The sequence below is a fragment of the Mustelus asterias genome, chromosome 10, assembly GCF_964213995.1.
Source record: "Mustelus asterias chromosome 10, sMusAst1.hap1.1, whole genome shotgun sequence".
Lineage (NCBI taxonomy): Eukaryota > Metazoa > Chordata > Chondrichthyes > Carcharhiniformes > Triakidae > Mustelus > Mustelus asterias.
The window spans coordinates 77,833,424-77,852,388 of record NC_135810.1 but is presented as its reverse complement, the minus strand read 5'-3'; the positions used below and the strand labels follow the sequence as shown (position 1 = coordinate 77,852,388).

The following is an 18,965-nucleotide window of genomic DNA, read 5'->3' as shown; positions in this document are numbered from 1 at the left end:
GTGCCATGTAATAAACTAATGAGTAAGATGAGAGTGTGCAAATCAGTGGACAAGTGGTGAGATGATAGTTAGCTGGCTTCAAATCAGAAAGAAGAGAGCAGTGGGTAAAGGGTAGCTATTTAGTGCTAGGGTCACTGTTGTTCACAATTTATATTAATGATTCGGAATCAGTAAAACAATTCATAAATTTGCGGCTAACACCAAATTGAGAGGGATGGTCCATACTGACGACAGCTGCAACAAATTTCAAGAAGACATTAATGGAGTTGCAAAATTTGCATATAATTGGCAAATTGATTTCAGCACAGATAATCATAAGGTATTACATTTTGATGAGCGAAATAAGAAGGTCATATATTACTTGGAAAATAGAATCGAAATAGGGACAAGGAGCAAAGGAATGCGGGAATGCAAATCCACAGATAACAGAGTAGTGACACAGGTTGGCAAGTTATTAGAAAAAGTCAACCAGAGTTTATTTTTAGATGGATGAAATTGCAGAGTAGAAAATTTTGCCAACCTTGTATGAAACCTTGGAAACACTAAGGCTGAGTGCAGTTCTGATTGCATTATTATTAAAAGGATATCGAAGCATTACGTAGGGTGCAATGATGGATGATATCAGCATTGAGGTTATGTCTTACAGGAAAGAATTAACACACTGGGTCTCTTTTCTCTTGAAAGAGAAGGCTGAGAGGTGCCCTGATAGACATCCTAAAAATTACAAAAAGTTTTGATTACTGCGGGTGCAGAGAAAACATTCGCACAAGCAAAACTAAAGGCCACCAATATCAGATAGACACCAAGGAATTTTTTTTAAAAAGTTCTTCGGCCAGTGAGTGGTCAGAAGGTGGAATTTGCTACCACAGTAAGTTGCTGAAGAGAATAGCATAGTTGCATTTAATGAGGATAGATAAGCATATGAGGGAAAAAGGATGAGTCGGTTATATTGACAGGTGATGAAAGATGGGAGGAGGCTTGAATGGGACATTAATGCAAGTGTGTACTATTGAGGCCAAGTGGCCTGTTTCTGTGCTGAATATGCTATGTCACTTCTGCTTTCTATTAATATTTATGGACCATGATTATATAAAATCATGTTGATTACTATGTAGTGAATGAAACCTTTTGTTTTCAGTGTTCTCTTTGTTGAAGGTCATTATTGAAGGAATATTTCTTTTTATTTCATCGATAGCTGTTGGATAGCTTCAGTCAGCTAATCTTTTAAGGTTATTTAGCGTTAGTTTTGCATTTGTCAGTGGTGTCAGACACGGCTCAGTGGGTAACATTTTTGTCTCTATGTCAGAAGGCTCAAGTCTCAGATTCTAGGTTGACACTTCGGTACTGCATTGTGAAAGTGTCTTTTGAATATCGCACTAAATTACTAAATTCCAAGCAGATGGGTCATTGGTAAATATCCATGCCTGCATAATTACTAACTGCCAAAAGTGCTACACAGGAGGGCATGTTCCCCTATCCCACAAAGAAATTATATATAAAATTGATGAATTATGTTCTTTAAAATGTACCGTCTCTACTGTAAAGTCTTTGGCAAACATTTGAATCATAATGGAATTCATGCCAAATTGTTGCTGTGTTGTACGGACAACATTACATCCCTTTTTTTGTGATATAATCGTGACAACAGTGCTGCTGAGCTGTTTTGGAGCTTTAAGAGGATAACGTTGCCAGCGATTCCTTCATTTAAATAAAGGTAATTTTGACTTGCTAATTTTTTTCCCACTGTGATGTTTCGCTGTTAATCAAATCTATCCTTTATTTTATTGCTTTTTAGCTGGCTCTTTCACACTCCAGCTGTGCTGAATCCAAGAGGAGTTTGGTGCAGTTTGGACAATGAAAGCCAAGACCAAGCAGTGGAAGCAGCTAGTGCTGATTGGGATACTGGCCTGGGCACTCGTCTTCTTGCTGCTGTTTACATATTTCACAGACTTCCAAACAGATGAGCGTCCAGCCAGCTCTTTCACATTCACTGAGACAAGAAGGCTCTTCCCCATGCAGGGTAACCGGAGAGTCTTTATGGGGGCTTTCCCAAATCCAAAGGTCTCAGCAAGTCAAAGAGAAAGTAGCCTTTTCTTTGAGAATGATGAAGATTCTGTGCATTCATTGCATTTAGATTCTTTGGATGACGAAAACCTAAAATGGACCCAAGAAGAAGATGATGATGAACTTCAGGTCAAGATAAGGGTGAAGAAAAGGAGGATTGGTGGCCAGCAGCAACTTCAAAACAAATTGATTGATAAGATAGTTAAAATTATTGCCAAGGATGAGAATAGCAATGAGGAAACAATTATTCAAGATGCTAAGTCCAACCGCCAGAAAAGGACAATGAAAAATATGGAACAACCAAGTTATCCGGTAGATCCGTTACTCGAAAATCTAGACTCCTTGGACCTAGAGGACTTGGAGTTTTCAAAATCCAGTTCCGTGCTTGCCAAACTGTGGAGAGGAAACATTTCATCCGGGATGCTGAATCCTCGCTTGCAGAAAGCTATGAAAGACTATATGAACGAAAACAGACATGGCGTCCAGTTTCGAAGGAAAATGGGGACTGAAAAGATGCTTGGAGAAGAACTTCTCTGTGAGCTGAAAAACAAAGTCAGAGTAAGAACCCTTGATGGGAAGGAGGCTCCATTTTCAACGCCTGGATGGAAAAAACACATTCCCCAAATTCCCCTCAACAGGATCAGGATTAACACACAGTCGTTCAGAAATTGTGCTGTCGTCACATCTGCCGGCTCAATATTGAATTCCTCCCTTGGAGAAGAAATAGGTAGGACCAGAATTTTTGTCATTTAAAGCGCAGTTTATGTTATTGACTGGAATTTTTAGCTTGCAAACAGTATTTTCTGTGTATAATGAGCAAGCTGGTGGCTTGAAAAATCAAAGGTGGTAAAAACAAGAGAATCTTGGGAAGTTTGCTTTAACCCATTGAGAGGATAATTTGAACGATCACATAGTTGCATTTGTGTGTTTCTGGTATAAACAGGTTTTGTCTTTCTCTTTGCTCTCTTTTAATTTCTGTTCTTCTGAATGTAGTGAGTCATGTTAGAGTAGATTCCGTGGGTGGTAATTTTCCATATATCACAAAGCAATCTTTCTGCTTGTTTGAGACTGGTGGTTATTTTTCATTGTGGTCACCATAGTTGATCGAATCCAATCTAGGGGACTTCCAGCTATTTGGAACTGGAATCTGGTCTCATTTCTTCCCTTTCCTTCCCAGGGCAATCTTGAGGATCAGTTGCAGTGTCCCCATTGCTAATCTAGCTAGGAATAACTAAAATAATGCTACAGATCAAACATAGCATGCTCTTGATCTATAAGCCTCAGTGCAACATCATGCGCTGCATTTTCTGATGGAGCCATTTGGGGGAGGGGACCTGTGCTAGGTTTTGTGAGAATGTTCATGTGGACACATTCTCCAACCTCTTCAGACAGCCAGCGGGAATACCAATGTCCCAGTAAATGGGGCGTGGCCATAAATCAGAATTCCCAACAGGCATGAGAGTTATTGGGATTCACCTACCCTGGCCTGTCGGCCCAACAAGCGGGAGCATGGCATGTTGGACCTCGAGGGTCTAGGGGAGCACCGTCAATTCCTTAGGAAAGAGGGGCATCTTCCCCTCACCACCCAAATCACTGCCAACCCCACCACCACCAACCACCCTGCTCCCCCCCCTCTCTCACACATACACACCATGCAGGCATGAAAGTGACCCAACTTGACCCTCCACTCAGCCTCCCTTTAGGCCATGTACCTTGGCGGTGTCAACAGTGTACAGCCCCCTGGCATTGACACCCTGGCCAGGCGCCTTGAGCCCTGAGGGAGGTCAAGGTGGTAGATCCAGTGGCCATTTGCCCCTTTGCTGCTGCCAGGCTGCAGAGGAGGGTCCTTCAAGGGTCCTGGGGATTGGGTGGGCTCGGGTTGGTTACAAGGTGTTGACTTTGCCACTCTTGACCAGGATGGAGTGTCATTGCGGGACATAGGTGAATCCCACCTGACAGATGTTGCCAATGCCAGCAGAAAACACTCCTGTTTTCCCGCCAGCATGGGCACCCTTAGACTCAAAATGGGAGAATCGGGCCCATCGCATGTATTTTTTGTGAGATATTTTACTTTTTCTTATAAGCAGACAACTCACAGCCAGCAACTTATAGGTGGGGCCATGGCACAGAGCAGACTAATTTCCTTTTTAGCCCAGTGAAGATACAATTCAACATAGCAACTGTATATGAAACTAGATTGCACTATTCAAGTATTACCTCCTGCTGAATGACAAGTGACAATTCCAGCGATTATGGAAGTGAATGATAACACTGGAGATAAAAGGGAGGACAAATAAATTAATCAAAATAATCAGAACCAATTGGTTTAATTGCTTGGGCAATATGCTTGATTTTTCAAATTTCTCCATTCATACAGTTATTCAGTTTTAATATAACATTGATATCCCAGCCCATTTCATTTGTTCTGCTTAGCGTTCAAGTTTCCTGTTGATTATTTTCCCCTCATGGGCCAGCTCATACGCCCTCACAACTGTTTCATTCACTTTATTCCATTCATCCTGCTGAAGAACATTGACGTTTTAAAATAATCGCTGCATGTTTGCAAACATTTTACTTGCTGCACTTAGTTCTAATTGCCGTGTGCGGCAGCAAAGGTTAATTAGGGAAATAAATAGAGCGTAAATCAACTGGGAATAGAAAATGGTCAGTGAAGTAATGGATTGCATGATTCAGTGAGTGAAACTGGCTTGCATTTGTCATATGAATTTCACAACTTTAGAACATTCCAGATCACGTAAAAGCATAGTCGCCGTTTCAATATAGGAAATACAATGGCCAACTTGTACACAGCAAGTTCCCACAAACAGCAATGTGATTACAAATCTGGGGTTGTTTTGTGATTTTGTTACAAGATACCGACAAGAACTTTGGAGCATGTTCCTCAGTTCTCAAAGTACATTCTCCACCATTTACTTTTGATTTGATTTCTTACTGTCACATGTATTGGTATACAGTGAAAATTGTTTCTTGCGCACTATACAGACAAAGCATACCGTTCATAGAGAAGGAAAGGAGAGGGTGCAGAATGTAGTGTTACTGTCATAGCTGGGTGTAGAGAAAGATCAACTTAGTGCGAGGTAGGTCCATTCAGAAGTTTGATGGCAGCAGGGAAGAAGCTGCTCTTGAATCGGTTGGTACATGTCCTCAGACCTTTGTGTCTTTTTCCCGACGGAAGAAGGTGGAAGAGAGAATGTCTGGAGTACGTGGGGTCCTTATTTATGCTGGCTGCTTTTCTGAGGCAGCGGGAAGTGTAGACAGTGTCAGTGGGTGGGAGGCTGGTTTGAGTGATGGACTGGGCTCTGTTCATGATCCTTTGTAGTTTCCTTGCGGTCTTGGACAGAGCAGGAGCCAGACCAAGCTGTGATACAACCAGAAAGAGTGCTTTCTATGGTGCATCTGTAAAAGTTGGTGAGAGTTGTAGTGGACATACCAAGTTTCCTTAGTCCTCTGAGAAAGTAGAGGTGTTGGTGGGCTTTCTTTATAACAGGCACTTTAGTATCAATGTGATTTACTCCTTACACGTGGTGGATGCTTTAACCAAGAAAGCCACAGTAGTCACAGAGGTTTCCCCAATTACACGGCCCACATAATTTCACTCGTGTTTTTCTCTGATTTTGCAGCACTTTCCCCCTGTTGATTTGAGGCATCCATTAAGGTTTGACATGTGCATATTGCTTCCTTATTTATTCTAGTTTTAAACTTTTCCAACTGATCCATTTTAAAAATTCCATTATCTCTTGCATTTCATTGCCTTATTGTTTAAAAATCCACATTCACCCTAGATATTGATTAAAAGGCTGATAAGAGTTTGTGTACCCAGTATGGTAAATGGCAACTGAGTGGGCTAAGTTAATACTGTGTGTATAGAAGTCTTGACAAGAGCGAACCATCCTTATTATAGGCTAGTGGGATCTGTGTACCTGGGAAAACTCCAGTTAGAAGTTTAACAACACCAGGCCCCACACCTCAGGAAGGACATACTGGCACTGGAGCGGGTCCAGCGGAGATTCACACGGATGATCCCAGGAATGGTAGGCCTGACATACGATGAACGTCTGAGGATTGTGGGATTATATTCATTGGAGTTTAGGAGGTTGAGGGGAGATCTGATAGAAACTTACAAGATAATGAACGGCTTAGATAGGATGGACGTAGGGAAGTTGTTTCCATTAACAGGGGAGACTAGGACGCGGGGGCACAGCCTTAGAATAAAAGGGAGTCACTTTAGAACAGAGATGAGGAGAAATTTCTTCAGCCAGAGAGTGGTGGGTCTGTGGAATTCATTGCCACAGAGGGCTGTGGAGGCCGAGACGTTGAGCGTCTTCAAGACAGAAATTGATAAATTCTTGATTTCTCGAGGAATTAAGGGCTATGGGGAGAGAGCGGGTAAATGGAGTTGAAATCAACCATGATTGAATGGTGGAGTGGACTCGATGGGCCGAATGGCCTTACTTCCGCTCCTATGTCTTATGGTCTTATGGTCTTAGGTTAAAGTCCAGCAGGTTTATTTGGTAGCAAAAGCTTATTTGGTAGCACAGGCTTTTGCTACCAAATAAACCTGTTGGACTTTAACCTGGTGTTGTTAAACTTCTTACTGTGTTTACCCCAGTCCAACGCCAGCATCTCCACATCAAAACTCCAGTTGACAAGAGTCCAGCAGAATTTCACTGGGGGTGAAATTGATAAAACTTGAATAACGATCCACGTAACACCTTGCAGTTTTCCTGTTAAATCAGATAAATCAGGGAAACTGCGTCAAAAGATTGATTTCACCAGGAACAATATTTCCTTTAAAGTTCAATTCTCAATGACAGGTAATTAAACTGTTACAAATTGTGTAAAGTAGTATATATATTTTATGAGCTTGTGATTCCAAATAAACCTGTTAGACTTTAACCTGTTGAGAGACTTTTTACTCTGCCCACCCCAGTCCAATGCTGGCATTCTCCACATCATTTGTAATTAGTGTCTTTGGTAATGGCAAACGGAACTGTACCGGATAGATAGGTTAAGAAGTCTCACAACACCAGGTTAAAGTCCAACAGGTTTATTTGGTAGCAAAAGCCACTAGCTTTCGGAGCGCTTGCTGCTCCTTCGTCAGGTGAGTGGCAGTTCTGTTCACAAACAGGGCATATAAAGACACAAACTCAATTTAGAACATAGAATCCCTACAGTGCAGAAGGAGGCCATTTGGCCCATCGAGTCTGCACAGACCGCACTCCCACCCAGGCCCTATCCCAATAACCCCAGACATTTACTCTCCTGGTTCCCCTGACACTAAGGGGCAATTTTAGCATGGCCAATCCACCTAACCCGCACATCTTTGGACTGTGGGAGGAAACCGGAGCACCCGGAGGAAACGCACGCAAACACGAGGAGAATGTGCAAACTCCACACAGACAGTGACCCAAGCCGGGAATCGAACACAGATCCCTGGCGCTGTGAGGCAGCAGTGCTAACCACTGTGCTACCATGCCGCCCTGAAGGCTGGGTGTGGGCAGAGTAAAAAGTCTCTCAACAGGTTAAAGTCTAACAGGTTTATTTGGAATCACAAGCTCATAAAATATATATACTACTTCACACAAAATAAATTTACAAAATAATGGTTGGAATGCGAGTCTTTACAGGTAATCAAGTCTCAAAGGTACAGACAATGTGAGTGGAGAGAGCGTAAAGCACAGGTTAAAGAGATGTGTATTGTCTCCAGACAGGACAGTTAGTGAGATTTTGCAAGCCCAGGCAAGTCGCGGGGGTTACAGATAGTTTGACATGAACCCAAGATCCCGGTTGAGGCCGTCCTGATGTGTGCGGAACTTGGCTATCAGTCTCTGCTCAGCAACTCTGCGCTGTTGTGTGTCGTGAAGGTCGCCTTGGAGAACGCTTACCCGAAGATCAAAGGCCGAATGCCCGTGACCGCTGAAGTGTTCCCCAACACTCTTGCCTGGTGATTGTCGAGCGGTGTTCATTCATCCGCTGTCGTAGCATCTACATGGTCTCCCCAATGTACCATGCGTCGGGGCATCCTCTCCTGCAGCGTATCAGGTAGACAACGTTGGCCAAGATGCAAGAGTATGTACCGTGTACCTGGTGGATGGTGTTCTCACGTGAGATGATGGCATCCATGTCGATGATCTGGCACGTCTTGCAGAGGTTGCTGTGGCAGGGTTGTGTGGTGTCGTGGTCACTGTTCTCCTGAAGGCTGGGTAGTTTGCTGCAGACAATGGTCTGTTTGAGGTTGTGCGGTTGGTGCGGTTGTTTGAAGGCAAGAAGTGGGGGTGTGGGGATGGCCTTGGCGAGATGTTCGTCTTCATCAATGACATGACATGTTGGAGGCTCCGGAGAAGATGTCGTAGCTCCTCCGCTCCGGGGAAGTACTGGACGATGAAGGGTACTCTGTCCGCCGTGTCCCGTGTTTGTCTTCTGAGGAGGTCGGTGCGGTTTTTCGCTGTGGTGCGTCGGAACTGTCAATCAATGAGTCTAGCGCCATATCCTGTTCTTATGAGGGCATCTTTCAGCGTCTGGAGGTGTCTGTTGCGATCCTCCTCATCTGAGCAGATCCTGTGTATACGGAGGGCTTGTCCATAGGGGATGGCTTCTTTAACATGTTTAGGGTGGAAGCTGGAGAAGTGGAGCATCATGGGGTTATCCGTGGGCTTGCGGTACAGTGAAGTGCTGAGGTGACCGTCCTTGATGGAGATGGTTGCATTCTTGGACACACGCATCTCCATCAAGGAGGGTCACCTCAGCACTTCACTTTACCGCAAGCCCACGGATAACCTCACAATGCTCCACTTCTCCAGCTTCCACCCTAAACACATTAAAGAAGCCATCCCCTACGGACAAGCCCTCCGTATACACAGGATCTGCTCGGATGAGGAGGATCGAAATAGACACCTCCAGACGCTGAAAGATGGCCTCATAAGAACAGGATATGGCGCTCGACTCATCGATCGACAGTTCTGACGCGCCACAGCGAAAAACCGCACCGGCCTCCTCAGAAGGCAAACACGGGACACGGCGGACAGAGTACCCTTCGCCGTCCAGTACTTCCCCGGAGTGGAGAAGCTACGACATCTTCTCCGGAGCCTCCAACATGTCATTGATGAAGACGAACATCTTGCCAAGGCCATCCCCACACTCCAACTTCTTGCCTTCAAACAACCGCACAACCTCAAACAGACCATTGTCCGCAGCAAACTACCCAGCCTTCAGGAGAACAGACGACACCCCACAACCCTGCCACTGCAACCTCTGCAAGACGTGCCGGATCATCGACACGGATGCCATCATCTCACGTGAGAACACCATCCACCAGGTACACGGTACATACTCTTGCAACTCGGCCAACGTTGTCTACCTGATACGCTGCAGGAAAGGATGTCCCGAGGCATGGTACATTGGGGAGACCATGCAGATGCTACGACAGCAGATGAATGAACACCGCTCAACAATCACCAGGCAATAGTGTTCTCTTCCTGTTGGGAACACTTCAGCAGTCACGGGCATTCATAGCCTCTGATCTTCGGGTAAGCGTTCTCCAAGGCGGCCTTTGCGACACACGACAGCGCAGAGTCGCTGAGCAGAGACTGATAGCCAAGTTCCGCACACATCAGGACGGCCTCAACCGGGATCTTGGGTTCATGTCACACTATCTGTAACCCCCACGACTTGCCTGGGCTTGCAAAATCTCACTAACTGTCCTGTCTGGAGACAATACGCATCTCTTTAACCTGTGCTTAACGCTTTCTCCACTCACATTGTCTGTACCTTTGAGACTTGATTACCTGTAAAGACTCGCATTCCAACCATTATTTTGTAAATTGAGTTTGTGTCTTTATATGCCCTGTTTGTGAACAGAACTGCCACTCACCTGACGAAGGAGCAGCAAGCGCTCCGAAAGCTAGTGGCTTTTGCTACCAAATAAACCTGTTGGACTTTAACCTGGTGTTGTGAGACTTCTTACTGTGTTTACCCCAGTCCAACGCCGGCATCTCCACATCCGGATAGATAGGAACAGTGTAAGCAGTGCAGACAATTCTGCCATGGGATCTATTAGATTTTCCTGTAAGGATTAATCAGGCCTCGGTTTAATTTATCATCTGAAAGAAACACCTTTGTCAATGCAGTATTCCTTTTGTATTGCACAAGAGTATCAGCCATGATTATGTGCACAAGTAATTGAACGGTGAGTTACCTTAGGAGTGAAACAAATAGATTCTTGCCAGTCAAATCAGGAAAATTCAGTTTTTTTCATTTTGTCTATGATCTATGGAGCGTGCCTTTGGTTTCATGGCAGCATTCCTGTCTCTGAATCAAAATGTCTGCGCTTCAAACCCTCTTCCAGAAGCTTTGGAATGTCAAGGAAGTAGAGCCGTGACAACACAAAGTTGAGCCTTTTGTATTTCCCGAAGGAAATTGGAATTGTTCTAAGACTTGAGCAAGCAGTCTGACTAGACCAAAGGGGCCACAGGGGTGAGAGAAATTTTCAAATCTAAAGTTGAGTATCAACAGAATATATAAAGGCCGGAACTTTCTGGCTGTTCGCACCAGCGGAGTCTTCCAGTCCCACTGACGCCATATCCCTGCCCCAGGTTTACGCCATGTGGGGTGGAGTCAGTGGGAAATCCTATTGACAGCGGCGGGACCAGAAGCTTCCATCGCCAGCCAATGGCGGGCTGCCTCCCGCCGTGAGAAACACACCACGGGGAGGCCGGAGAATCCCATCCAACATTTGAAAATTGATCCCATGCTTACGGGAGTTGTCACATAAAAAATGAATTACAGATCCTTGGGGGAAACTATCAATATCCTGGCAGTTAACATTGACCAGAAACTGAACGAGACTAGCCATATAAATACTGTGGCTACACGAACAGGTCAGATGCCTGTGGTGAGTATCTCACCACCTGACTCCCCTGACTACCTAACATCTTCAAGGCACAAGTCAGGAGTGTGATGGAATACTCTCCACTTGCCTGGGTGAGTGCAGCTCCAACAACATCCAAAAGCTTGACATCATCCTGGTCAAAGCAGCCCACCTGTCTGGCATCTCATCCACAAACATTCATTCCCTCCACCAATGCACAATGGCAGAAATGTGTACCATCTACAAGATGCACTGCAGAGTCTCATCAGGGTTTAGATACCCTCCAAATCCATAATTGCTACCATCTAGAAGGACAATAGCAGCAGACACAAGGGAACACCACCACCTGGAAGTTCCCTTCCAAGTCACTCACCATCCTGACTTGGAAATATATTGCCCTTCCTTCACTGTTGTCGGGTCAAAACCTGTAATTCTCTCCCTAACAGCACTGTGGGTGTACCTACACCACATAGACTGGATGGTTCAAGGAGGTAGCTCACCGCCTTTTCAAGGGTAATTAGGGATGGGCTGTCCTAACCACATGCTTTGAAAAAAAAACTTGCAGTGACAACTCAAGCAATGAAAAACATTCTATTACAAAAGTATGTTGGCTGTATTTGGATGCATAGATGTAAAAATGTACAAGGCTATGAAGCTGGAAAGGAAGTGGAGGAGGTGGGGGGAACAAAATGGCCGACGTTGTAAAAAGCTGCAGAAAGAAGAAAGATTATGGGAGATAAAGAGGAGTTTGCTCATCACCAGCAATAGTTTTAGTAGTTTTCATAGTTTCAACCAGGACATTGTTAGAATTATAACATAGGTAGAAGTCAGACTGATGGGATTTAGAGAAACACGCATGAAAATACACAGAAGTTACAATGCACTAAGTGCTCTCTTGCAGGTGAGCAAAGCGTTCGAACCACATTTACCTGCCTACTTCCAAATCCCTTTTCTTCCCTTTTCCTTCATCCACCTCTCCAATCTAATCTTCAGTGTTGACAATCATCAACCCTGGAAATGAATCCGACTTCTCACAGCTCTGTAAAGAAATATCTCGTCCCCTGTCCTCCAACATTTGATCTTAATTGTTTTCGTCTTTAATTTTAATTTAAACACTTCTATATATTTCGCATTGCTCTACCATGAGAGTATTGTTTTTCACATTTTTATTTTTTGTATTTTTCCACACAATTTAGCATCGCAGTCACTCTAAAATCTTTAATTTCTTTCATGAATAGGCTGTTCAAAACTACATGCAGTGCTCCAACTGTGATGTTATTTAACTTTCATATATAGATTTATCACCACTTTTTGTCATGTTTTGCATTAAAACCTAGAAGTCCACTATCTTTTTTTGAACAGACAATCAGCTGGAGGCAATGCTGTGTGAGCTTGTACCTCCAAGTCTTTCTGTTCTTACACAGCACCAAATTTACTTCCCCTCAGAGTAAAACTGCTGTTATATTTTTTGCCAAAATTTATCACCTCACTTATTGACATTGAACTCCATCTGGTGCATTAATAAAGGGTGTGTGTGGGGGGGCGGGGGGAGGGTTTGCAGAGGCTGGACGTGACAACATGTTCAAAACAGATGTTAAACCGAGGTCCTGTCTGTCCTCTCTAGTCGACATAAAAGATCCCAAGATGCTATCGGGAATGGAACTGTAGAATTCCTCCAGTTTTCTGGCCAATATTTGGAAGGGGGTCTGTGTCGTTTTGTCTTGCAGTGGTTCTTGGCGACACTAGAATTACAAGAATCAAAATGCAAAGAGCAAATAGGATCCGGCAGAACTTTAGATTTATTGCTTATTGAACCCATAAAACCACAGTACCTTTTACAATTTGATTGAAACTCATCCGCGTGGCTGGTCGTTACCGGTATTATTGCAGGCCTGGATCTGGAGATGCCCAATCCCCATCCTTTTGTTTAAAGTTTATTTATTAATGTCACAAGTAGGCTTACATTAACACTGCAATGAAGTTACTGTGAAAAGCCCCTAGCCGCTACACTCCTGCGCCTGTTCGGGTACAGTGAGGGAGAATTTAGCATGGCCAATGCACCGAACCAGCACGTCTTTCAGACTGTGGGAGGAAACCAAAGCACCCAGAGGAAACCCACACAGACAGGGGGAGAACATGCAAATTCCACACACACACTGACCCAAGGCTGGAATTGAACCCAGGTTCCTGGTGCTATGAGGCAGCAGTGCTAACCATTGTGTCACCGTCTTCTCCTAACTTCAATATTGTCTCATTTTTATAGTGTTCAGGTCACACTGTTACATACCTGGGCCTCAGGCATAGATTCTGTTAACATTACACTGGATTGTCCAACACTTCGCACCCCTTTACCCTGGTTCTTTTCAGTGTGCTGAGCAATGCAGAACTGCAAGGGCACAGACAGCTCTCATGCTGTTTACACAACAGAAGGTTTTCCTCCCACAGTGAGGGGCACTTAGCTCATAGCTTACCCAGGTGTAAATGTTCCTTCCATTCTAAGCAGGAACTGTTGGCAATTCATAATTGCAATTAACCTGTCATTGTCCTGTTTCTATTCCTCTCCAAATCAATCACGAGTCAGTTAGCTCATTCCCTCTGTGTGACGAGGTTAACCCTTTCAGGTCCTTCATGATTATTTCACATCCCATATGTAAAACAGGAATTAATCATGTATTTCATTGCAGTTTACAGGACACTGCTACATGAAAATTGATTGCTGCATTTACATTAGAGTGATAACAATTCAAAAGTACTTTGTTAACTGAAAATCAATTTGGTACATCCTGAAATCACAAGAAGTACTGTAAAATACAAGTCCTTTATAGATTAGACAATATTTATAAAAGACAAATGGGTCGGGGTGGATTTTTCTGTAAATGCATAATGACTTTGGTTTTGAAAGGTAAAGGGATAAGGTCTCTGGAAAGAGAACTGTTGTACCTGTTAATTCTCAGATACTTTTGACCAGTTTGCAAACTCCAAGGTTTTATCCCAGTGCCCTTATTTGCAAGATGGACAAAGGACAAACACAAGTAAAGGTTCAATAAGTTTATTAATAATACTATTAACTCTTAAATTACCCACATAAAACAAGAGGATATCCCAGATTCAAGTATATTACCCGCAAAGATGGTTTGATTAAACTGCAGGCCCAATTCTCAGAATCCCTCTGGTCTGTCATCACAAAGGTGAATCTCGATGGCAGCTTCTTCCTTCTCTGGTCAGTCTACTGGATGGTCAAGGTCGCCTCCCTCATCGAGCCTTCACTGCTGGTGTGTCTGAGATGTGTACCTTTATCCCCCTACCTGCCTGTCTTTCCAGAAACTTCTCTGGTTTCCGGCCAATGAGGTTCCAGGAGGGGGTTCCAATACCCAGTGTGTTTCTTGATGAGTGCCTGACAGGACACCAGGGCCTACCCCCAGGTGTCCATCTCCATGTTGTTGCTTACATGCAACCTGTTGCCAGATAAGGTAACTGCAGGAACTCTAGGTGACAGAAAGTCTGGCCCGATCTGGGCTTCTAACAATAGGCCGATACATTTCAATGGGGTGCGATGATCTCCTGCTGGGTCTCAGTAGAGTGCAATGATCTTTGATGGGTGATTGATGGGTCAGGCCCAGACATGTTTGTGTATTTGTATAATTGGCCTGCCTGTGGTTTGACAGTGTTTGATTTTATTATGCCCAATTCTTTAATTTAGGATATCCAATTTAATCAGCCTTAAAATAGGCCCTGATTATATTACCACAGAACCATTGTCACCTATGATGGGGGTTTGGCAAGAGTGGTATATAACTGATCACAAGTAGGGTGGGGAGGTGACTGGGGGAGGGGAAGGTGAGTCTCATGGAAGAGTTTGTACAGAACAAGGTGGAAAATAGGGAAGAAATGTGAAAATGCTTCAATTTGGGCCTGGAATTGTTGAGACTTTGTGGGAAGTTGAGGATAAGGGGTGCAAGGAAGAGTTGGAAGTAATAGTCAGTTGCGTGAAATAGGCAATGTATAACACCACCTAATTACAGTTACCCCAAAATAATGAACAGATTCACAGACTTTGATCCTCAATCAAAGCACCAATAGAAGGCGACATAATAAAAATAGACTGCAACAATCATTCATAACACAAGACTAGTGCTAATTTACACTCTACATGGCACAACACCATTTTGTTATAATGCTGCATATTCTGCAACTCTCATTGAACAATACTATAGGATCTTCACACACTATTTTAAAAGTTTTGCATATTATACACATTCATGTAAGTGCAGCATTTATTTCCTGTAACATTTCTCACCATGCATTTTCTATTATACCTTTCCATCATAAGTTGACTTGTTGAGGCCAAATTTTCCTTCAGGAATCTGGCATTGGCTGGGCAGGTGAGGAACTGAAACAGTCAAGCTGGGCTTTCAGAACCTGTGAAAAATAGCGTGAAAGTGAGAGCAGGTGTATTATGATGACATGCAGATGAGAGCAATAAATGGTACTTTATATGTTCCATCCTTTTGCACCCAAGCAGTGCTGGACACAGGAGTCACCTGTGCAAGGGGCACCCAGCATTAACAAAGATTGCAAAAAGGGTGATTTAGTGTTAGAACATAGAACATAGAACAGAACAGCACAGAACAGGCCCTTCGGCCCACGATATTGTGCCGAGCTTTCTCTGAAACCAAGATCAAGCTATCCCACTCCCTATCATCCTGGTGTGCTCCATGTGCCTATCCAATAACCGCTTAAATGTTCCTAAAGTGTCTGACTCCACTATCACTGCAGGCAGTCCATTCCACACCCCAACCACTCTCTGAGTAAAGAACCTACCTCGGACATCCTTCCTATATCTCCCACCATGAACCCTATAGTTATGCCCCTTGTAATAGCTCCATCCACCCAAGGAAATAGTCTTTGAACGTTCACTCTATCTATCCCCTTCATCATTTTATATACCTCTATTAAGTCTCCCCTCAACCTCCTCCGCTCCGGAGAGAACAGCACTAGCTCCCTCAACCTTTCCTCATAAGACCTACCCTCCAAACCAGGCAGCATCCTGGTAAATCTCCTTTGCACTCTTTCCAGCGCTTCCACATCCTTCTTATAGTGAGGTGACCAGAACTGCACACAATATTCCAAATGTGGTCTCACCATTGAACTAGAAGTTTTTCGTTATGCATGCCATTGCAAAGTGATGGATTATGCCTGGATAAATACCATTGCTCAAACCTCCAATATTAAAAATCTGGCAGGAAATACTCCTGCATCTGAGTCAGGCACATCATCCAAACCATAAGTGATGCCAACTTCCATCTATTATATAAATGCTTTATCAAGTCATCAAAATACCCCCAAATGGCTGGGTTATGGACAAAAGACTGCCTGTAATCAGTCTTGTGTGGAAAGGAATATGTTTGTTCTTGTCCTTGGAGTGTGTATTCTAATTAAGCGATTCAGCAGCAAGCTTTCATGAGTTTGAAATAAAGATTATTTATTTTCACACATTGACCCCGAATTAAGGTAATGCTACACACTCAGTCTCATGCACGCACATATAAAGATTGGATACAGGTGTACATTTCTACAAATTAAAGCTAATTCTGTCTATGATTTATGATGTGGAGATGCCGGCGTTGGGGTAAACACAGTAAGAGTTTTAACAACACCAGGTTAAAGTCCAACAGGTTTATTTGGTAGTAAATGCCATTAGCTTTCGGAGCGCTGCTCCTTCGTCAGATGGAGTGGAAATCTGCTCTCAAACAGGGCACAGAGACACAAAATCAAGTTACAGAATACTGATTAGAATGCGAATCTCTACAGCCAACCAGGTCTTAAAGATACAGATAATGTGAGTGGAGGGAGCATTAAGCACAGGTTAAAGAGATGTGTATTGTCTCCAGACAGGACAGCCAGTGAGATTCTGCAAGTCCAGGAGGCAAGCTGTGAGGGTTACTGATAGTGTGACATAAACCCAACATCCCGGTTTAGGCCGTCCTCATGCGTGCGGAACTTGGCTATCAGTTTCTGCTCAGCGACTCTGCGCTGTTGTGTGTCGTGAAGGCCGCCTTGGAGAATGCTTACCCGAAGATCAGAGGCTGAATGCCCGTGACCGTCATGGGCATTCAGCCTCTGATCTTCGGGTAAGCGTTCTCCAAGGCGGCCTTCACAACACACGACAGTGCAGGATCGCTGAGCAGAAACTGATAGCCAAGTTCCACACACATGAGGACGGCCTAAACCGGGATGTTGGGTTTATGTCACACTATCAGTAACCCCCACAGCTTGCCTCCTGGACTTGCAGAATCTCACTGGCTGTCCTGTCTGGAGACAATACACATCTCTTTAACCTGTGCTTAATGCTCCCTCCACTCACATTGTCTGTATCTTTAAGACCTGGTTGGCTGTAGAGATTCGCATTCTAATCAGTATTCTGTAACTTGATTTTGTGTGTCTGTGCCCTGTTTGAGAGCAGATTTCCACTCCATCTGACGAAGGAGCAGCGCTCCGAAAGCTAATGGCATTTGCTACCAAATAAACCTGTTGGACTTTAACCTGGTGCTGTTAAAACTCTTACTATGATTTATGATGTCATAGAATCATAGTATCCCTACAGTACAGCGAGAGGCCATTCAGCCCATCAAGCCTGCACCAACAACAATCCCACCCAGGCCCTATCCCTGTAAACCCATGTATTTACCCTAATAATCCCCCTGACACTAAGAGGCAATTTACCATTGCCAATCCACCCAATCTGCGCATCTTGGACTGTGGGAGGAAACCAGAGAACCCAGAGGAAACCCATGTAAACACAAGGAGAATGTGCAAACTCCACACAGTCACCCAAGGCTGGAATCGAACCTGGGTCGCTGGCGCTGTGAGGCAACAGTGCTAACCACTGTGCCACTGTGCCGGTTTCCAATTTCCTACATAGCAGGCCTATGACTGGGTGTGATCATTTAAAGTTGAAATGTGGATGTTGTAAAGCAATTGTACACCAGTTTGTGAGGTTTCTTGAATCGAATATCTCGGATTTTGGTTCTCAGGTGAACTTTGAAACTGGAACAGCTTAATTATATTGAATGTCTGATGACTTCCAGCTAGTTTCAGAATCTGTGGGTGGGATTCTCCCAAAAAAATTCGAAGTGTAAAAACGGGCGTAAATCCCGCTTTTTGTTTTCAGCATGTGTATCAAAGTGAATCTCCCACAGTCTGTGCACTGCAGAATGCACAAGCATGAATCACGCTAAAAATCTGTGGGCAGGGCCTATTCCCGCTGGAGAGGCCGGCAGCATTCGCACTGACCAGGCCACTGCACAGGTCCCGATCTGTCAGTGCCGACATCGGTGCATGTACAGTTGCCTGCACTGCCGGCCTCCCAATCGCTGGCCAACTCGATTGCTGGCCAGCCCCTCAGCCCTGCAATGCTGCCCCTCTGATCCCCCAGTGGCTCGATCACTGGCCCTGCAAACCGCCTCAACCGCCCCTCCTCCCCCCTGCCCCCAGTCTGCTTCGATCTCCCACCCCCTTCCCCTGCCAGCTGCGATCTCCCGATTTCCACCCCCCCACCAGCAGCGCCGACCCCACCCTGATGCACAGCCCCGATTGCTGGCCTCCCTCCCTCTGCTTGCGATCCCTATGCAGAATGGCAGCGGGACCCCTCACCCACACTTATCTCCCCACCCCCGCCCCCCGAGACCTCGCCCCCTTAGCACTGTGTGATGTCCAGTGGGTAGTGCCAAGATGCCCCCTGGGCATTGGCACTTTGCCCCTTGGGCAGTGCCAGGACCAGGCTGGCACTGCCAAGGTGGCAATGCCCAAGGGACACCCCCTTTACCCCCCAACCTCCTGGCGGGGCATCAATTGCCCCCCCCCCCCTTCACTCCAGCGGGGTCGGGCCGCTAGTTCCTCACAAGTGGGGAGCTATAGTAAACTCGGCTGGAGTGAATCACTCCTGGCACACGGGGGGAGACACTAGTGGGCCCAGAGATTTCAGTCCTAGGCCCGTTAATGGGATTTAAAATAT

General features: G+C 44.8%; 1 protein-coding gene across 1 annotated transcript in view; it reads left to right on the top strand.

Moving 5' to 3' along the window:
- Positions 1-1,854: 1,854 nt before the first annotated feature.
- Positions 1,855-18,965, top strand: part of st6gal2a (ST6 beta-galactosamide alpha-2,6-sialyltranferase 2a) — a 60,674-nt gene continuing 43,563 nt past the window's right edge. The window contains exon 1 of the mRNA XM_078222813.1: positions 1,855-2,791. Coding sequence (XP_078078939.1) covers positions 1,855-2,791 — 937 coding nt within the window. The remainder of the gene's footprint in view (positions 2,792-18,965) is intronic.